Source organism: Enhydra lutris, unplaced genomic scaffold, assembly GCF_002288905.1.
Source record: "Enhydra lutris kenyoni isolate GAN:26980312 unplaced genomic scaffold, ASM228890v2 scaffoldscaffold2, whole genome shotgun sequence".
Lineage (NCBI taxonomy): Eukaryota > Metazoa > Chordata > Mammalia > Carnivora > Mustelidae > Enhydra > Enhydra lutris.
In genome coordinates this window covers 72,087,416-72,110,163 of record NW_019154086.1, presented here as the reverse complement: position 1 = coordinate 72,110,163, position 22,748 = coordinate 72,087,416, and the positions used below count along the sequence as shown (strand labels likewise).

General features: G+C 36.9%; 1 protein-coding gene across 1 annotated transcript in view; it reads left to right on the top strand.

Moving 5' to 3' along the window:
- Positions 1-1,750: 1,750 nt before the first annotated feature.
- Positions 1,751-22,748, top strand: part of LOC111149893 (NOP2/Sun RNA methyltransferase family member 3) — a 55,314-nt gene continuing 34,316 nt past the window's right edge. The window contains exons 1-3 of the mRNA XM_022507193.1: positions 1,751-1,881; positions 2,693-2,802; positions 14,029-14,372. Coding sequence (XP_022362901.1) covers positions 1,870-1,881; positions 2,693-2,802; positions 14,029-14,372 — 466 coding nt within the window. The 5' untranslated portion in view covers positions 1,751-1,869. The remainder of the gene's footprint in view (positions 1,882-2,692; positions 2,803-14,028; positions 14,373-22,748) is intronic.

Sequence of the window (22,748 nt, the reverse complement as noted above, 5' to 3'; positions counted from 1 at the left end):
TCTCTCTCTGTCAAATGAATAAATAAAATCTTAAAAAAAAAATTTACTGCATAAAATTTTAAGATATTTTTACATTTAAAGAGTTGTAAGAAAGAAATGGGAAGGTACTTGAAAATGTTATATGGTTAACATCTCTAATATAAATAAATATATAACATATATTTTATCTCTAATATAAATAAAAATAGCACTAAAGACATCTATAGATAAGTGGACATGAGGTGGTAATTTACAAAAGAAACAAATAGTACAATTTGAAACCTATTCAAACTAAGAATATAATAAAAATTGTAAGATTATCAGACATGGTAATGTCTTGAAAATGCGTAAAACTAGAGGAATACATCAAGATGTCAATATGATCTCTAGTGGCATTATGTTCAATTTTCATTCTCATAGGCTTTTGTTTTTCCATTTTCATCAGTATGCATTAGCTTATTTAAAATTGGAAAATAGAAACATTGGGAAATAGAAAATTCAAAAATTATATAATAGAACCAATATGACCTCTTTCCAAGCATTACACATCCCCTTTCCATAATAGAAATACAGTGTATATGATTTCTACTATCTCCTTAAAAGTCTTTTAAATGTCTACTTTGCAAATATACTACCATATTAATTCAATAAATGCAACATTCTGAAATGAACATAGAAAAAAATATAATCTTTTATGTATAGAGGCTGAAAGGTAGACTAATGACTTTAAACAACCAACCAACCGCATGCATTTAATCACTTCACTCCTTAATACTTTATTTTCTTTTGCACCAAATCTAAATTTATTTTTAGATTACTGGGGAAGTTGTGTAAGTAAATGTATTAAGCTTCAAATCACATTATTGATGATTTTTTTCCTTTCTACATGGTTCTAAGATTTGTACCTATGGTATATGCCTATACTGATATTTTGAGCATCAAAGGTCTCAAAATGATGATTTTCACTAAATATCACGGACCATATGAAGCACTGATTTCTTGAATTGCTGATTGCTGTTACAAGGGAGGAATTAAAAAGTAACACTAAAAGAGCAAATAAAGTGCTGTTCCTATTAGAATGGGTGTAATACTTTCCTCAGCACATGTAACACTGCCCTTAGTAAAGGTGGGTGGGAGGCTACTGTGTAGGGTCATTTTGGTCTTCAGGCATTTGGTATCAGACAGAACGAGATGATCATAATCTTGAAGATCATGATAGTAAAAATAATACACAGCAGCAGCTAACATTTAGGCGTTTACTGTTTCCTACCCTTTGTGCTAAGTGCTTCACTGTATTTCAATTAAACATTTAACCCTCTCCGTTGAAAGAGAGATCATCCCCATTGTCCATCTCTAGGAAATACATGCCTTATTTCTTCCTGTCATCCCTATTACCCTTAGTTCTGAATATCTAAGCTAAAAGGGGGGGGTTATCAAATTTGATGGATTAATTCAGTAACTAGCTTAGCCTCTGAGAACATTTTACAACAATGGTCATTATACAAAACCTAATACAAATTAACATTTTTTTTTTTTTACTGAGCCACAAGCACACAGCAGCTGCTGTTCAGTAAAACGCTTCACTTGAAGCTTCCAGCCACTCAAGGCTCCGCCCAAGGGTCAAACTACGCCCTTGGTAGTAAGCACCGCCCCCACCAGCCGCCGGCGGAAGTAACTTTGCGCGCTCGTGCCTCTCGCGGGACCTACACCACTTTTGGCGAGATTTCGACTAGGAGGGCAAAGCAGTATCTCGCGGGGAGTTGAAGCGGAAAAACGAGGGATAGAAGTGCCAGAGAGTGAACCTCGCATGTGAGGCCGTGCTTTTGATTTCCTGGAGGTTTTAGGTGCTGCGTCGTGTAGATCTCTTGTCTGGCTTCTCGCGGCGGGATAATGTTGACCCGGGTGAGGGCTGGTACTCGACTGGGAGCCTCTGACTCAATCACTTTGCGGGCCTAGGTGGCGAGGGAGGGGGTCGGGATGGGGGAACTTCGCGAGCTGTTGGCTTCTCTGGCTTCATAGTTCAAGGCTGTAATGCTGAATGCTCGAACGTTTTCTCTTGAGCGTTCTCCGCTGTTTTCTCCCAAGACTCACCTGTGCCCCACGTAACTTGGTTGCAGTCCAGCCTGCAGTGCTGAATACCTGCTCCGTTCAGCTTTGAGCAGAATGCAAGCTCCTCAGGATATGAGACTCACTGCTTTATCCTGGGACCCTAGAACAGTATTACCCGGTAATACCTCGCTAAACTTTGAATGAGTAAATGAAATAAAATTGCAAGGAAGTTTACACAGGAAGCGAGCGACTTTTTTTTTTTTCCGAAGTAATATTTTAATTTTAGAATAATTTTACGTTTAGAATAAAGTTGCCAAGATAATACTAATTTCCATAGGCTTTTCACTCAGTTTCCCCAAATGTTAGTACCTAGAGTCGCTTAATTTTGTTTCTTTGACGCAGCTTCTGTTAAGGCCACTAACCTTTTTTTTTTTTTTTTTTTTAACGCCACAAAGCCTTTAACCTTTGCTTTACATATGAGCAATAATTATTTGAAGAAACCCTCTTTTTTCATAAATACAGTGTTGTTATATTTGAAGTAATGCTTCCTTGAAAGAACTAATAATAATCATAAAACATGTTCTTAAGAAAAAAAACTGCTAATTTGAAGTTTAATAAATTTGTAATACCAGATTGTGTCAGCAACATTTTCTTATCATCATAGCTGAAAGCAAAATCAGAGGGGAAGCTTGCAAAACAGATTTGCAGAGTTGTATTGGATCATTTTGAGAAACAGTATTCCAAAGAACTTGGAGATGCCTGGAATACAGTAAGGTTAGTATAATTCATCTCTTGATGCTTTATGATAGAACAGGAAATAAAACCTTTTTGGGGGAGGGGTGCTTGAGGATAAAAGATAAAGGAATCTAAATCTGGGTGCTCTTTTCCTACAGAGACTAAAGAGAAGAACTGAAGAAATAGATGGAATCCTAGGAAAATGAAAAGGGGAGAAAGAAAACTTTGTAGTAATAGTAAGGAAAAAAATGTTAGAGCCTTGCCTCGAGCAATTGTTTTAATCTTTGAAATAGGAATGCCCACCAGTTTGACAAAATTAATTATACTGTAACAGAAAAACCTTAAAACTTCTGAGGGTATTTGACTAGTTTCTGAAAATTCAGAAGATAATTAGTCTTTAAAGCTGGCACAGCTCTGTCTTAGAGTCATTTTATTTGGTTATATTTCTTCCCTGTGTTTTCGGCAGGCTATGTTTTGAACACATGTACGTGCGCGCACACACACACACAAATTATTTAAATGTATTTTTGAAAACATCTTTCATGCATAAAAGTAAGTGAGGTAAGTTTGATTTCTATGCTTAGTGACTTTTGCCTTTGGTCAGAATGTTATTCCATGGGTTCTTTACATTGAAGTGGTTTTTTTTTTTCTTTTTCAATTTTCATTTAAATTCTAATTAGTTAACATATAGTGTCATATTGGTTTCGGGAATAGAATTTAGTGGTTCATCACCCGCATATAACAACCAGTACTCAGCACAAGTGCCCTTTCTAATGCCCATCACCCATTTAGCTTCTCCCCCATTCACCTCCTTTCCATCAACCCTCAGTCTGTTCTCTATAGTTAAGAGTCTTATGGTTTGCTTTCCTCTCTTTTTTTCCCCCCCTTCCCTGTGTCATCTGTTTTGTTTCTTAAATTCCACATACAAGTGAAATTATATGGTATTTATCCTTCTCTGGTTGACTTACTTTGCTTAGCATAATACATTCTAGTTCCATCATTGCAAATGGCAAGATTTCATTCTTTTTTGATGACTGAGTGATATTACATATGTATATAAGTGTACACACACACACACTCCACATCTTCTTTATTCATCAGTTGGTGGACAGTTGGACTCTTTCCATAGTTTGGCTGTTGTTGATAATGCTGTTATAAACATCAGGGTGCACGTGCCCCTTCAGATCCGTATGTTTGTATACTTTGGTTCAATTCCTGAAGTAGTGCAATTGCTGGATCATAGGGTAATTCTATTTTTAACTTTTTGAGGAACCTCCATGCTGTTTCCCAGAGTGGCTGTCCCAGTTTGTGTTCCCACCAACACTGCAAGACGGTTCCCCTTTCTCTGCATCCTCTCCAATATCTCTTGTTTTCTGAGTTGTTGATTTTAGCCTTTCTGACAGGTGTGAGGTGGTAGCTTATTATGGTTTTGATCTGTGTTTCTCTGATGCTGAATGATGTTGAGCATCTTTTCATGTGCCTGTCGGCCAATCTGTATGTCTTTGGAAAAACGTCTATTCATGTCTTCTGCATTTCCTAACTGGGTTAAATGTTTTTTGGGTGTTGAGTTTGATAAGTTCTGTATATATTTTGGACTTTTTATCAGATACGTCATTGGCAAATATTTTCTCCCATTCTGAAGGTTGCCTTTTAGTTTCATTAATTATTTCCTTGGCTGTGCAGAAGCTTTTTATCTTGATGAAATCCTAATAGTTCATTTTTTTCTGTTTCCCTTGCCTACACTGAGTTCTTATATAGTATATTCCATGCCCTGTGGAATATAAAGAGCAAGACAGTTCCTATATCCAGTTTGCCTGCAGTCTGGTGTTCATGGGGGATAAGGAGGCTGGTTTTAAAACTATATGAACTATTAATTCCATAAATATCCTGATAGAAATAGACAGGAGAACCTTGTCTTATTTAACAAATACAGAGGGTGCCAACAAAGACCTGAGGAGAAGCCAGCCCTTGGTGACCTAACAGGAGTTATCTTAGCAAAAAGAACTAGATAATTTAGGCTGAAAGAAGAGGGAGCACTGCTTCTGAAGCGAGGGACAAAAGCCCAGTACATACTGCTCAGGAAAAAAAAGGTTATGTAGCTATAGACAATGGATTCAGTCGTATTGTTGTCTTACTAATCTCTTTGTGGATAAACTCAGTAACGCTTTCTCACTTAAAAGGACAACTTTAAGCTTTTTTTTTTTTTTTAAACAAATGAAATATTGACTGATAATAAAGTCTGAGGTGGTTCTGAGATAATTTTAGAACAAATTATACTGTTTTAGGAACTTGTAAATACTGCAATATGAAAAAATAGTTTGTGGTTGTGGTTTTTATTTCGAAACTAGATTTTTAGTTTTATTTATTTATTTTTTAAAAGATTTGTTTGACAGAGACACAGCAAGAGAGGGAACACAAGCAGGAGGGGCGGGAGAGGGAGAAGCAGGCTTCCCGCTGAACAAGGAGCCCAATGCAGGGCTCTGTCCCAGGACCCTGGGATAATGACCTGAGCCAAAGACAGACCCTTAACGACTGAGTCACCCAGGTGCCCCTCAAACTGGATTTTAAAATGAGTAGCTTCTGTCACAGAGAAAAAAGAAGAATGATAGTGGAGTGTAATAAATTCATTATGTTTTTAGTATGTAAAGTTACTCACAGAGAGTAGCCAGACAACCACACTTCTACTGCATGCTTATTATGTACCAGATAGTATTGGCTTTATGTGATCCTCAGAACAAAGCTCTGAGGTTTGTTTCCCATTTTTCACATGATGAAACCACATAGCATTTAAGTAACTTCCCAAGTTTACATAAGTGCCAGAGCAGGGATCTGTATCTAGGCTTTCTGGTTCAAGAACTTCCACTGCCTAACTCCTAATCTCACACCTGGGTGTAATTAGACATTCATGGATGATTTAAAAAAAAAATTTTTTTAAAGGGATAGTGTCTTCAGATTTTATGGTAGTCTGGCTACCCATACCCTGTAATGAATTATTTTTCTATTTAATGTGCTCAGACAGATTTATAAGTTATTGTTTGACCCTACATTAAATGAGCAGTGAACCTCAAATCCATTTAATTAGCTGTGCCTTCTGCTTCATCTACCTTTTTGTTGCGTTTTTATGATGATTTAAGTTTTGCATAAATGTTCTAAATTTGCCATGGGCAAAATAAAGTCTGAGCTCAGAAAGTAGTCTGAACATGGAAGATGGCATGCGGAAGTCAGAACAAATATATATATATTTTTAACTTTTATTTGGAATGTCATGCTTGCAGAGTGTATTTACTTCCAGAGAAAGGTGAGTGCATTTTTGTCTTCTACCTGGAAAGTGATTTACTTACTTTTAGTTTCCTTTCTTATCTAAGAGATGTAGATAATGGGGAAGATTTAGTATTAAATTTTATTTTTTTGTAATAACACTTTTTACAAGTCACCCTCTGACTAGCCCTTTGAAGTTGTTTACAATGAGTTTAAGTTTTGCTCCTCTCATTGCCTGTTTATCTTTCAGGGAAGCCCTTTCATGGCATGACTTTGAACTTCCCTCACTATGCTGCCATCTGAAGCTGTGCAGTCTTCTCTCAGCTTTGTTCCATACTTCTCAGTATTTTCTGGTCATTTCACTTAGTTTGATACTAGGCAATCTCAGAAGCATGTTATTTTCCCTTCTAAACCTATGTTGTCATTTGCCACTTGCATATTTTTTCTCACTTGTTGAAGTTATCACCATCAATATGTTTCCTCTTTCCTCCTCCAGACTTTCAAGGTAAGGAATGAACCTTAATCAAAAATAAGCCTGACATTTGCCCTCAGCTCCTGGGAGGTTATCTCTGAGCCCTTGGAATGTCCTGCCCAAGAGTGTCCTTGTTTACTTGGGGGGTCAGGCCACACTGGAAAGTCTAACTGTAATTTATGGTAGGGGCTGTGGGCCATGGTATCAGCTTGGCTTCCCACCTCTGACCTCCAGAGGAGTTGGAAACTAAAGATTAGCCAATTGATCATGTTTATGTGACTGGGCCCCAATAAAATCTAGACACCAAGCTTTTGATGAGCCTTCCTACTTGGCGGTATTCTTAGGCATGTGGTCATACATTGTTGCAGGGAAAAGTTGTCCTTGCCCGTGATTCCACTGGAAAGCACATGTGGAAGCTTCATGCTTTAAACTTCCCTGTACTCTGCACCATGTATCTCTTACCTTGACTGACCTTGATAATTTGGTAGCTCCCAAACTATGGACTGCCATACACTACTACTCTGCCTCCATCATAATCTAAATGCCCACCAGATGCTTTTGCTTCTTCCTGAGAAATTTCTTCGTTTGGATTTCATTTGTAACCGCTTTATTACTGTTTAGTTAAGCTTGCATCATTACTTACTTGGCATATTGCAGTAGTCCCTTTACATAGTCTCCTGCCTTTAGTATTTATTTGTTGGCTTATATGTAACCACTTTTATGACACTGTCTGCCGGGCAGTGTTCTAATCACTTTATGAATACTCACATAATCCTCTGTACAGCCTTCTAAGATAGTTGTTACTATTTACACTTTACAGATAGGAAAACGGAGCACATGGGGGCTAATTAACTTGCCTAATGGAACAGAGCTCACATTTGGAGGGGCTTTGGGAGTTTGTCTTACCCTCTGTCCTGCTGCTTCTCAGTACCATCGTATTCCATTGTGCCACTCCTGGAGTAGAAGCCTCCTTTGCCCCCCAGTGTCTGCAGTATTATGTTTGGACTAAATATCTTAGCGTGACTATACAGGATCCTTCATCCCTTTGGGATTGTGTATGCTATTCCCTCTGCCAGGAATGACCCTCTCCTTTTTCCCTCTGTACAGTGGTTAAAATATGCATTCAAATCCCACCTTTACATCTTGTAGCATATGACCTAGGTAGGTTACTTAAAATCTATCTTTATGTGTAAAATAGGATCTAATTCATATAATAATTTGGAAAGATAAAATAATTTTATGTATGTGCAAATTTTAGAATTTTGTTTGACATATAGTAAGCCCTCTATACGTATTAGCATTATTTTTATTACTGTTATGTTTTTAACCAGTTCTCCATCAACCTGACCCATATATCCTAGACAATGTGTTTCCATTGCATTTTGTTGATAACAGCTATTGTAATTCTTTTGAGATTGTATTGTCATAATTTCATTAAGTTGTCTTTTCTGACAAGGGAGGGTCTTGAAGAACCAATATCTTAAGACTTGAGCAAGTCATCTACTTATTCACAATTTTAGTGTTTATAAACCAAGTACTCTTCTAAGCACTGGGTATACCAAGATGGATTATATATGTTCTGCCCTCAATTGTATATGAGGGGAGGATTAATTGGAAATCTTTATTAAACACTTTTCTCCAGAGTTCACGTAGTTCATATATAGAGGAGAAAAAATACAGCCAGATTGCATTAGCAGAATCTGTGAATGAGATGGAGTAGGATGGTTGGGGAAAACAGAAATGAGCTATTTCTGTTTTGTCCCTTACGTTAGCTTTACACAAATATTCAACCGTACTTTGTGCAAATCCCTATGAAGTAGTAACTTTTAGCCCCTTTAAAAGTCGTAAGTTAGAAAGTACCAATTTTACTGGCCAATCTAGGCCTGTGATACTAAAATCCATCTTTGTCCTCTACCAAGTGTGCTGCTATGGAGGGTGTGGAGTCCCAGCCCTGGGATTGTATGCACATGTCTCTTGATACAAGGGATTCCTTGTATGCAGTATTTTCACCTTAGGTTGGTCTCTACCAGAAACGCAAACCATCACTTAGGACTTCTATTTGAGCTACTGTGAATAACAAATATGGACATAGATTGCCTTCTATGAGAAGCACTAAAGAAACAATGCCAAGAAAGAGTAGGGGGCAGTCAGTTCATCATTAGAATCTCTGAGGAATAAAAATGAAAGTCTTGTAAACATACTTAGGTGTACTTCCATGAACTGATGGATTCGTTGCTAAACCAGACTTTTAAAATGATTGAATGAGCACCCTCTAGTGGATACCAATAGCAGTAAAACGGATTTTTACTTTTATAACCATAAAAATTTAATTGGTTTTGTAATCGACAAGGTTATACCAATTGTGCTTAGCAATTCCTAGATAAAATGATTTTTTATCCTCATCATTTGATAGGAAGGTAGACTAGAGAGTAAAATAAGTACTAAGAGAAAAGAATAAAGTCACAGAAAAGTTGAATGAAAATAATAACATCAAATAACATTGTCCAAATAATACATTATACAATTTTTTCAAAGGATATGTGTGCACAGGCAAGTTATAGCATCAACTTCCAGATTTTCAGTTTTCATGTATTCTCTTTCACAAAATTAATCTGATCCTTATGTGCCTAAGGGAGTATTTATTTTCCTTTCTCAACTACCTTTCTTTTGCCTTTCTCCCACTTTACAAAAAGAGGGCACACTTTCACATCCTGACTCTTCCACATTGCCGTTCTCCAGGGTGATAACACCTCTGCCGGTCAGAGACTGTTGGAAGTCATTGTAAGGGCTGAAAAAATAAATGACTAATGACAACAAATACTTTGACAGGTCAGGTGGTTTCCAAGTTTTGCTTTTAGCAAAAGTAAAGGAGCTCCAGTTGAGTTGTCAACTAACAGATCAATTAAAATATTTTTGAAGATAGATGCTTAAGTGATTTGGGACTATAATTCAGAAGGAAATAGAAGTCAAAAAGAGAGACATCGCTACAATGAAGTATATTTAATTATTACCCACTTATTTAAGTGAAGGTTTTTCTCAGCCCTTGTAAAAATACAAAACAGGAATATAGTTGATTTTAACCCTGACTCAGTATAGCCCTCGGTAATATTCATCTCTGGATATATGGAGACCAGGGTTGGGGGGGTGGGTGGGAAGGGAAGTTATTTCATTGAGATCCATTTCCTAACACTTCCCTTTTTATGTTTATTAATTATCAAATCTATGGTAAGTATTTTGATCAATTTTATAGTAAAAATTTTACTGATAACTGAATCCAGAAGTTACCATTTTAACACTTAGAGATTTAGGCCACATTGAAAACAGATTTAGTATATATATATATATGTATATATGTGTGTTGTTTATGGCAGAGAAGTATGATAGGGTAATAAAAGATTTCAAACACAAAAATGTATTAAAATAAAGTTATGTTGGGGAAATAGTATGTAAATAGGAAAAGGAACTAAAATTTTCACCTGTTCAAGAAGATTCAGTCTATGAATTTTTAAATGGACAGTGATGGGTTTCATAATCACTCTGGTATTTAGGTTCCACTGGATGCATTTTAAAAAGTGGTATAATTTATATTTGAAAATGTCAATTTTTATAGTATGCTGGAAATTAAGTTCTTAAGTCTATGGTGAAGATTTTGATGTCAGTTTAAAACGTGCCAGAGGGTACATAGTTTTTTTCAAAATGATACCCGTGGAGGTACGAGCAAACATCTGTAGGTTACTGGTCTTGTGGGTCCCAGTTCTCCTGGCTGCTGAGGTACTTGAACTTCTGTCATCGAAGACCAGTAAGTGGAACAGCTTCAGACTCCTCATGAATCTTGAGAGGAGTGCTGGAGTGTGGTGCCTGGTGAGTGTCTTCTTAAGTCCTTTAATGTACGCTCCCTGTATTATCTGCTGGGCTACTTGTCTATCCATTTAGAGCTTTGGACTTGAGTAACCATTGACCTGGGAGGCCCAGAGGCATCATCCTTACCAGTGCACTGGAGTGTGAGTGTGTGTGTCTTTGTGCGCATGTGCTAGGAAGAGGGGAGGTCACTGGTAGTTGGGTGGGGGGGGGTGGGTATGGTGCTGAGACCCACATTAATATGCAGTTTTGCTTTCTCAGGGGTAGGAAGCACCATCCTGAGCAGTCCCTTCATCAAGTGGTCCCATTGCAGGTGCTCCAGGCAGCATGTATCAGGCTATTCCGATTGTTAGGAGCAGTGGGAGGCCAGGGCACTGACTCTAGTCCAAGGTTGGGGTGAAAATTCTCTCTCTCCCTGTGGTATGCTGCTAGTGCTACAGTACAAAGGTCTCACGCTTTGTTAGACTTTAAAGTCAGCCAGATTTTGAATCAGGTACTTCTGCTTAATAGTGATAGAACCTTGGGTGAGTTGCCAGACTTCGGGAAGCTTCAGTTACCTAACTTCTAATATGGGGGTAATAGCTGTCCTTCACGGTAGTGATGGTTAAATAAGCTAAGTATGAAAAATGCATATTGTAAACTTATTTTATTCATTTATTTATTTTTTAAAAACATTTTATTTATTTGTCTGACAGAGACCACACGTAGGCAGAGAGGCAGGCAGAGGGAGAGAGGGAGAAGCAGGCTCCCCGCCAAGCAGAGAGCCCGATGTGGGGCTCGATCCCAGGACCCTGGGATCATGACCTGAGCTGAAGGCAGAGGCTTTAACCCACTGAGCCACCCAGGCACCCCACATATTGTAAACTTATGATTAGTAATTTTTATTATTAGGGTGAGGTGGGGTGGGTGGATTAAGTTGTAGGTAGAAAGGTTTCTCTGAGGAGATAAAGCCTAAACTGGCCCCTCAGCAGAGAGTAGGGGAGTCAGCCAGGTTTTAGGTGGGCCATTGTAGGTCAGAGGAAAGGTCATTATAGACAGAGGGAGCAGTTTATCCTGAGACTGGTAAAGGCTAAAGAAAACTTATTCCAGGAAGTGCAAGGACTTCAGTAAGGTTGCATACCGGTTAGGAGGAGTCAGAAAATTTTTTTAAAGCAAGGTCTTATTTCATCCAGTTGTTAGAGAATGAGAATAATTTCTGAAGATTGCTGACTCACTCTGCCAGAGTGTGTGTATGTATGTGTTGTGTGTGTGTGTATGTATGTGTTGTGTGTGTGTGTGTGTGTATTATTTTTTTTTTTTTTTTAAGATTATTTGAGAGAAAGCAAGGGCAGAGGAAGAGGGAGAGAGAAGCTTTAGCAGCTTCCCACATGGGGCTTGATCTTAGGACCCTGAGATCATGACCTGAGTTGAAACCAAGAGTCAGATACTTAACTGACTGAGCCACCCAGGGGCCCCAATAAGTATATGTTTTTAAATCCAATGAGGCTTTCTCCCCTAGGGTGCTTTAGTGAACTTTATCACATTATACTTGACACATATAATCTGCCACGAGCCACACCAGATTACTTTTTTTTTTAAAGATTTTATTTATTTGACACAGAGAGAGAGACAGCAAGAAAGGGAACACAAGCAGGGGGAGTGGGAGAGGGAGAAACAGGCTTCCTGCCAAGTAGGGAGCTCAATGCGGGGCTTGATTCCAGGACCTGGGATCATAACCTGAGTGGAAGGCAGATGTTTAACCAACTAAGCCACCCAGGTACCCCAGATTACTTTTAATTACCCAAATGCACTGTCCTCCTTCATACGTACTGCCTGTGCTATTGCCTTTGTCCTTCAACTTCCCTTCTCATTTTGTCCTATGGTATTTCTCCTTATCATTCAAGATTTAACATATTGCATAATACACAAAAATAGTGTTCCTAAACTAACAATCCTTTTATATACAATAAGGTTAAAAGGAAATATGCAAGAATAATAACCTGTACTGAGGGATCAGAAAGAAAATGTGACTAATTGGAGAAACATTGTAGTCAGGGTTGGAAAGACTAAATACAATAAGGATGCTAATTCTCCCCAATTTTACTGCATTTAATATAATCCTAGCCAAGATGTCTATCTATCTACACAAATATTTTATAAATTATTTTAACTGACCCAACTGATTCTAAAGTTCATCTGAAAGAATAAACATTCTAAAATAGCTTTGGAAATTCTGAAGAAAAAAAAAACAGATTTGCTCTGTTAGATATTAACCAATTGAAAATACCCTACCATTGTTAGCTAATGGGACAAGCCACTCCAATCTGTATGAATTAAATTATGTTTCTTACTATTACTTCTCTGTTACATGAGTCAGAACCCTGGGTAAATTTTCATCCCGTTTTGAGGGTAAGATTAGGATGGGCTGAAATAAAAGTTACTACCATAACATTTGCAGATCTTCCCTTGGGTCCATTTTAATGCTAATTCTGAATGCTAATTCTCAAAATGCTAATTCTGAGTTCCTGCTTCTAGTCTACTATATCAGAAAATCCTGGAGTAGGGTTTAGCAGTCTCCTATAGACACTTGATGCATGCTAAAGTTTGCAAAATACATTCTTAAAAAAAGAGGTTGTCATCTTCCAGAATTCCTGAAACAGACAAACTGGGCTCCCATGATGGTGGACCATCATAGTAAGAGGCAGTAAAGGAGAAAGCAGTTTCACGTATTAGCCCCCAGTTGAAATTCACCTGGCACAGTTCCAGTCGCAGGTGTTACATTTCAATCCAGCCATTTCTCACATAGTCAACTCCGGGGTGAGTAGCAGCTGGAATTTATTTAATTGACCATGGTTAATGAGGCTACCAAATAACTCAGCTAGGAAGGTCAGCTTGTAAATAAATATTTCCTGCTGTATCATATGTCAGTTGATGTGAGCTTGTGACTGTTAAGAGCTCTAACTGTTGGACTAAATAAAAAATTAGGAAAGAAAATCTTCTGGTGAAGGCAGGAAGGTGGCGGGTGGGTGGTACTGTCAATCCATAAGTGATTTTTAAACCATCCTTGGTTTTGTATCATCTGAACCACTGATTGCCTCACTAACTCTCTTACTGTAGAGTTCACTATAGTTAGTTTTCCATGCTTTTATTTCCTGAGAGGAAGACTTTAACACTCACTCCTCCAAATGCCCTTTAATGATAGTACTTTTCCCTCCAATAGTAACAGTCTCAGGTTTTAAATTTTTTCTTCATGAAAAACATTTGTGCAAAGAATGATTGACAGTCTATTTTGATGTATTCAGAGGTATGAAAAGACAGGCTGTGTGTTTTTGGCAAGATGTTCTGCAGGAAGGTACTAGGCTGAGGCAGGTGAGGCATTCCTCTCTGGTGCAGAATTTAAGGGACCCCTAAAACTCAATAATCAAGTAATACTTTAATGGGTATAGTTGATACAAAAGAAAGAAAACCCATGATGAATAAAATACCAAAGTTTTAAATAAAGTCAGGATCATGACTGTGGTAGGTTGACCCATATTGGAACCTATGGCAAAAGAGCAAAGCCAGTGATAGTTACCTTGACTCTGAAAAAAATCACAGGTAAGTGTGAAACTAGGACCCCGATCACTTGATTAGTAATATAAAATTGTGTTTGTATATATAATATTAATACTGTTTTGTTTTTCATCTTCTGTTTCTAGGGATATACTAATATCACCATCATGCTGGCAGTATGCTATCCTTCTTAACCGATTCAATTATTCCTTTGAACTGGAAAAAGATTTACATTTAAAGGGCTATCACACACTCTTCCAAGGATCTTTACCCTACTATCCTAAATCAATGAGGTGTTACCTTAGCAGAACTCCAGACAGAATGCCTTCAGAAAGACACCAAATTGGAAATCTAAAAAAATATTATCTCCTGAATGCTGCCTCTCTTCTCCCAGTATTGGCTCTGGAATTAAGGGATGGCGAGAAGGTTCTGGATCTCTGTGCTGCTCCTGGAGGCAAATCGATAGCTCTGCTGCAGTGTGCTTATCCAGGTAGTGTGCTTTTCTTTCAGTAATTGACAACTTTTAAATATCCATGTATTTCAAAATACTTTCAGAATATATGGGAAGAAGTATAAGATTGCGTTTGCAGACTTTGAAAATCTGAAAACCAGGAGAGTATGTAGAATGGAAGTTTTAGCTGAGGAATCAGTGTAATTTTTTTTTTTTTAATTTTCAGCTATGTACTTGCAGGTCATTTTGAACAAAACAATCATATTTTGTAAACAAATCTGTTAGGTAAGATGAATCCTGATCAGCCAATAACAAAGATTTTTTATTTTATTGTTGACTTTTATACTTGAGAGTCTTGTATGATATCATGCTTCTAGGCAACAAAGTATACACATTTAAAGTCGTTTTTTTGTATCATTAGACCGTAAGGTTATAAGGCAGTTTTGTCTAATAGAAATATAATGTGAAGTGCACGTAAAATTTAAAATTTTTAAGTACTCGTTAAAAAAAGTAGAAACAGTTGAGTTTAATTTTAGTAATAACATTGTGACCCAGTACATCCAAAATATTTCAACATGTAATCAAAATAAAAGTTATTAAAGAGACATTTTGCGTTCTTATTTTCTTACAAAGTCTTCAAAATGGGTATGTATTGTACAGCAGCACATTTCACTTTGGACTAGCTGTCTTTTAAGTGCTCATAGCCACATGTAGCAAATGGGTATGATGTTAGACAATGCAATTCCTTTTTTTTTTTTTTTAAGATTTTATATATTTATTTGACAGAGAGAGAAAGAGCATAAGGAGGGGGAGCTGCAGGCAAAGGGAGAAACAGGCTACCTGCTGAGAAGGGAGCCCAGGGTGGGGCTTGATCCCAGGACCCTGGGATCATGACCTGAGCCGAAGGCAGGCACTTAACTGGCTGAACCACCCAGGATTCCCTGCACAATGCAATTCTAAGACTTTGAAAAGTGTTTTGGAAGTAACTTATCTTTACCATTATTAGTATAAAAATGGTGAAATGTATGTAAATGTACATTTTTATATTTGTTAAAAGTAATGAGTCAAGCAATAGCATAAATTATTTTCCTAATTAGATAATAGGACTTTTTAAAAAATTACTTCAGATTTCCCTGGATAAATATTACTTATTGCTTGGTGGGATAGGGTTCAGCATCAGTTATGTCTGATTTTTGTCTGATGGTTTTTATAAATGCAGATGCTGTTTTTTATTATAGATGGTGATGGAAATGGTGGGAATTATGTTATAGTAGTTTCACCAAGCTCTTCAAATCTTGAGTTATGACCCCAAATGTCCATAAATATTTTTCTTTAAGCATTATTTTAATGATCTGCTAAGTAAGCACCAGCTTTTGATTTTGTTGAAGGGAAAGGGTTACAAACCATCTCAGTTACTAAAGGCTACTTTGCCTAGTTGTTTAATTCATTCACTTTCTTAGTCAAGGTACCCATGTGTTTACTTGCCTTTGTTTGGTCCTTTGTAAATTTCTATACCCTGCCACAGTTTGCTGTAATAAGATTCTGGATGAGTGGGAAACATGCTTCTCAGTTAGAAGGTTGGTGAAGTGTCATTGTGAAAGGAGAGGCCCTGACGGGAGATGTGCTTTAGGAAGTTGATCTGAACATTGATTCTTTTAAAACTATCCAACTTTGCTTATTATCCCTTAGAAAGTTGTTAGTATCCCTAGTTTGAAGACTGCTAATTTATATCTTCCTTTGAGAGCACTCCCTGTTGAAATAGATTTCATAAACTTTTAGGACAACTGTGAATCCAGTAGTATTAGGCGTTGGTACAAATTTATCAGTTAACTATGTATTTAGGAGGAAACATACTGTGTGTTTTAGAGTTGTTATTAAAACTCTGTTATTGAAGCTTGCTGTATTTTTTAATGTAAGAAATCAGAACAAAAGAGGTAATTTTGTAACGTTAATTTTATTATTTTTATAATTTGAGCTGAAGATTTATGGAATCGTGATAAGGAGTATTTTTACTTTCATTCTTGTGTTCTTTGGCAGTATTCTTATTTTGTCTTATCAGTTTTGAATAGAGAATTTTTAGTATTGTAAAAAAAAATGGAAGAGAAATATCAAGTTTGGGTGCCATGTTAAAGAGAGCATTTTAATCCTAAATTATTCTTATTAGTAGGCTGTATTTCACATGCTTATGATAGGGAAGCTGATTTGATTAGGAATACAAATGCAAACTGATATATCCTAGGAGTTTGAATTAGAGAAGAATCTTACTGTTCTTACATCAAGGGCAATGAACTATAGGCACTGTTCCAAGTAAAGAAGCTTTTCATCATTAGGACTAATGATAATGGTTTGGTAAGAAGTACAGAAGTCTTCATGCTGATGCTCAAAGCCCAGATTAGGTTAGCTACACGGCTTGAATTTGGAATGCGGAAGCAATACTAAAATAAGCTTTTAAAAACAAAACCTAAGATGATGGCTGCAACTAAATGTGCATTTATACAACAAATTTCTTTAGATCACTACTGGCCTTTATTCTGGGCCAAGAGGCTCACAGCTTTGAATGATTAAGAAGCTCATATTTTAGGATGATTAAATTAGTTTATTTCTCTTTTGGTCCAGCTGCTCCCACCTGTTGACACAGTGACAGATTATCCATTTTTTTTGTTTTGTTTTTATTTTTGTTTTTGTCAATACAGGCTTTGTTATGTCCTTGTCTTGACAGAAGAAGAGAAAACAATTCTGATTCTAAATAGGAAGGCATTAACAAAGCAAGAGTGACCCAGCTTGGTGGAGTGGTTTGTTCACCTTCCTTGCTGAGGGCTTTATTCATGAAATTTTCTTTGCTGTCCCTGATACATTCTCGACATCTAGTTAGCCTTTGGTGGTAGAAAGGATTAGAAAGACTCCTTGTTTTACTGAATTGCTTTTATCCTGCTTCCTGCTCCCTTAGGCCTCCAAACCTTCTGCATACTCTATGGGTAACACTTTCCTCCCCCTCTCCTCCCCTGCTGACCCCCCCCCCCCCCCCCAATTCTTCAAGTTTTCACTCAGGAATCAACTTTCCTAGAAAGCCTTCCAGAACTCCCTGTATTAGAGGTACTTTTTATTTTGGTAGTAATAAAAACATTTCAGAATAACCTAATATGTGCCAGGGACTGTAGTAATCACATGGCATAAATCTGTGTTTTCAAACATTTTTTAGTAGTCTTTGCTTCCAGCATCTTACGCTGTATTTCTGTATATACATGTTTCTGAAGCCCTAGGGCTCTGAGGAACACAGTGTGAGTATCATGGTGTATAGATCTTCTTTAACCCTGCAGCACCATTAGTTGGGCATTATTATGCCCACTTTAAAGATGAAATCAAAACAAAGAGAAATTAATCGAAATTGCCCTAGGTAAGTAGCAGAGGTGGGATCTCAACTCAGGTTTTCAGGAATGTGCACGTGACTCTGTTTTGAGGTCTCCTAATGTTACTCAACTGCTGACTTTTCCAGCAACCTTCATTAGACAGCTTCTTGAGAATAGGGGAGGTTCTCACTTACCTTTGTGTCTGCAGCTACTAGCACCATACCCAGTCTATAACAGGTACTTAGGAAACCAGAATCTTGAAGTGGTTGTATTCTCAAGTGTATTTTAGTCTGTTGTCAAACATGTTCTAACAAATTTGTTGTTAAATTTGTTGTGAAGTTGTAACATTGCTTCCAGATATCCCAAAGAATCTTACCATTAGCTTTCATATCACTTCTAATATATGGACAATACCATTATTCCAGTTTTTACATTGAGAGCAACATATAATTCCTCAGATAATCATGATTATGGCTTATGGCTCCAAGGAATAATTAACAGAACTGAAAATAGGCATAATTGTTTTTTTTCCAAGTTAGTTGCATCAGAGTAAATTAATGAATGACAATACCAGCACAGTTTCTTTCCATGGACCAAAGGCTGCCTTAAACAGATGTAAAGCCTCAATGACTTACTCAAATATTTTTTTTAAATTCACCCCCTTTCCTGCTTAGATGAATAAAATACCAAGATTTGGCTTATTTTTGGCAATTTAAACATGAAGTTAATTCTGTTTCAATATAGTAAGTTTTAGTAGTTATATGAAACTTGAGTTGTGATGTCTTATATTACATATTTTAAAAAGTTTAACCAATCTAAGACAATTTCAAATAAAATCTACATCTAGGACAAACAATATAACATAAAGCTATATTTTAAGTAAGAGACTTCTTTTAAAATGCTGAATTAAGAATCTTGACTAAAGTTGTAATTTAATGAAAAGCTAACTTGATTTTCACTTTTAATAGTTTAAATATTCATATGATGCCATGTTTCAAATCAACTCAGCCACATTAGTGAGCACATACTATGTGTGCAAGGCTTTGGATAGTAGGTATGGAGCTGTGAAAGATGCAGAAGTAACTAAGACTTTGGATTCTTATAGAATGACAGACTAGGTCTTCTAACCAACTCCTGGTGAAAACAACTCCTGCTGAAAACAAATGTAGCATATGATATTAAAAACAGAATCTTTTTAAATGCATTGGTGATCTCCAAATATTCAGTGACCAAAATCTAAGAGATAATGGGAACCCAGAAGATCAATTGAGCATCAAAGCTAGCTTTTCAATTATGAGCATTTGCTTAACCTGAAAAACTTGAATGTTGATATTCATTGCTTCATGAAAATATGGGGAAAAAAGACAAAGCCAGAGCTTGCCCAAGAGAGCATCTGCTAGGAGGTTAACTTACAGAAAGCTGAGATCCCAAAATGGTATACCCTCCATGTAAGGTAAACTAAGAAGAAATTGTTCTATCCCAAGGGACTAAAAAAGGAAACTGTCTGTTTTCAACTTTGATAATGGAGGAGGAATGGAAATAACCTCTGAAATTGTGGAAGCACAGCTAAGCCAGTGAGGACCATTATAGTGAAGTTGCAGAACATTGAAAAAGAGATCTTAATAGCAGCCAGAGAGGACAGATAGTTTACCTTCAAAAGACAACAGACTGAGGATTGACCTTTGAGAGTAACAATGGAAACTAGCATTCAGAGGAACGATGTTTTCAATGTCCTGAGAAAAGATGACTATAAATCCAGAAATATATTCACCAAAATATCCCTGAAGAACAAAAGTGAAATGACATTTTTTTAGACAGAGAGATAGAGTATAGGTTTGTGATTCTGAAAGATGTGCTTCAGGAAAAAGGAAAGCCATTGTAGATGGATGATAAGATAATAAGAAGAAATGAAGAATAAAAAAGATGGGCAATATATAGGTAAAATCTAAAAGCCATTGACAAGAGAAGACAATGATGATAATATGTTGTGTAGTTAAAGAATGTAAGCCCAAATAAAACCCAAATATATAGTAACGGCATCTAGTTTGGGAGGGAGAATTAAAAGATTATTATATCTTTTAGGAGAAACAGGTTGACTAACTTTATATTTTTTTTTACATAAGCATGCATGTTAAAATTTTTATGTTTACCAGTAAAATAATAGAAATGGAATATAATATTTAAACCAGAAAAAGGGAGAAGTAGAGTAAAAAATAATTAAGACATGGGTCTTTCCTAGTATCTGATGGGGACAAGGTATGACTTTGGGGAGGTCTCTTGGCCCCAGTTTATGATCCAACTTAGATGTCTTTACTCCCACCTTTACTCCCATTCCTTACTTAAAGGCTTGAGACCCTTGAATTGTTTCCAGACTGGAGAAACCCTAGAAAAGATCCATGCTGTTCCTGTAGTTTTATGCTGATAGTGTTAACTGCTGTCACAAATTGAGCAGCCTCCAGATGGCTGCCAGCTGACAAGCAAAAATCACCACACCTGAATGGTTGCTGTAACTGGCCTTGGGACTCTCTGGCTTGTCTGTAGGGGCCAGATAGCACAAACCTGAAGTGTGTGGGAGTTACCAACTCTTGGAATGGACTTTAACCAACGAGAGGCAGAAGACTGGAAGATGACAGCAGATTAATTGTTCTCCCTCCTTATTCCACTAAACCCCATAGTTTCTTCTAAGGCTCATCAATTTCAGATGAGAGATGGACCAGTGCTGTAGCCCACTTGATTAAAAACCCTTTTATATTTATGCTCTGTCTTTGTATGATTTACTTCTTTTTTCTTTCACTCTAGTTTCCCTGTGGTTGTAGCCCCTCCGTAACATTAACTTTTGCCTTCAGTCATTTTGTAGTGATTTCAGGCTTTTAGACAACTGTCCATAACCTACATTAGCAAATCCTCCAGAAGCCCCTGAAATAAACATGTAAACTAAATTTAAAAAGAGTATACTACCTGTATAAATGCAACTTTAAGGTGATTTCTTACTCCTTTCTCCCCACTAACAAAATTGATGCCATCTCCTGAGCGCTTTCCATATAGAAATTGCGGTGTGGTGGTAGTAGAAAGGGTAAGCAGTGCAAGCAAACACCACTCATGAGGCAAAATATGGTTAAGTACTATGGAAGAGGTTCGAAGTATGTATGAGAAGTGGACAAGTCAGTCAGATTTGGTGGAGCACAGAGTATGTTGGTAAAACAGTGGGAGGTTAAAATTAAAAGGTTGTCTTAAGGTCTCATTATCACAGACCTTGAAATAAATCAGTAGTTTGAACTTTAATGGATGATGGGAAATCATTAAATGTTTTTAATCATGGTGTGACAATCAGAGAGAACAACCTATGTATAGATACACATATAGAGAGATGTAGATGTAGATATATTTATACATATATATATTTGAGCAAAGGGTTTACAAAAATATTTCCCCGTCTACATTAGAATTTCACCTTCATGCAGTTTTCTAGCTTTGTTTCCCTGGTAACCTAACAGATTGTCACTACGTTTCCAGGCAGTATTACTCATGATAAAAAAAGATGCTGATGGGTAAAATGCATGTGCCCTGGGAGAAAAAATAAATAAGTCCCAGAGACCTGATAGGGATTCCCGGATTGGGTCTCTCTGAGTGCCTTGATGCTTGTTATTGGGCAGTCCTCTTGTAACTGGGCATCCCTCATGGGGATCCTGGAAGCTGTGCCTCTGGAGTTGTTAGAAGAGATGTTGTCTCTGTGGCACATGAAGCTTTTAAGCCAGGACAGCTCCGACACCAATGTGAATCTTATCTTCTTGCACCTAAATTACCAGCTTACCAAAGTACAGGTCTTCATGAAAGAGGGAAGTCTCACCCTGCCCTCTTGGCAAGCTGTGGTTTCTGTCCTTTGTAGGATGATGCTGAACATGGCCTGCATAAATGTTGAGCTGAATCAGACTTGAAAATATAATGGTTGAAGGGCTACCTTAAAAAGGACCACATAAACCTAGAAATTATAAAAGTGATATGATTGACTATTAAAAAATTATGTAACTTAAGAATTAAAAAAGATAAATTCAGAAGACAATGTAAGAAACATTTGCAGATCAGATGGCAGTTAAAGGGATAATATCTGTGTAATGAAAATATGTCTTACCTGTTAGAAAAATATAAATAGTGGAACAGAAAAAAAAAAAACACAAAGGATAAGAATAGGCATTTACAGGGCGCCTGGGTGGCTCAGTGGGTTAAGCCTCTGCCTTCAGCTCAGGTCATGATCCCAGCGTCCTGGGATCGAGCCCCGTGTCAGGCTGTCTGCTCATCAGGGAGCTTGCTTCCCCTGAAGCCTCTCTGCCTGCCTCTCTGCCTACTTGTGATCTCTCTCTCTCTGTCAAATAAATAAATAAAATCTTAAAAAAAAAGGATAGGCATTTACAGAAAAGCAAAACCAAATGGTAAATAGAAAAAGAAAAAAATTACACAACATCACATCCCATTAACACTTCTTGGGGGAGTTTGGTGGAGGGACAGGGTGATATTTACTAAAAATAAAAATTCCCCTACTCTAACCTATCCATACCTCTGGAACTGTCTCATAAAAATAAAAATTTTGAAAGGACAACTGTAGAAAGGTGTTTATTGAATTTTATTTTTAATTTTTTTGTTTATTGAATTTTACTAGTGACAACAATGTGAATGCCCAATGATTGGTAATGAATAAATAAAGGATGATATATCTATTTCATATACTATTTAGCAGCCTTTAAAATTATTTATATTTCTACCAGTTGACTTGGTAGTGTTTTTTTTAAAGTATTGGCATATGTGGAGAAGAAGTCATATATAAATGTGTGGGTTGATAATATAAGTCCCTTTTGATGGGGTAGTTGGGCAGTTGGTGGAGAGGGTACATGAAGAATGAGATGAAAAAAATGACAATATGAAAATATTATATAATTCCACTTTTATCAGTTTTATATGGGTATACACAAAGAGATGTGACGTGATGGTATGATTATTAAATTGCTATCTGAACACTGGGTTTGAGGTAATTTTTGATGTTCTTTATACTTCTGTGTATTCACAAATGTATTTA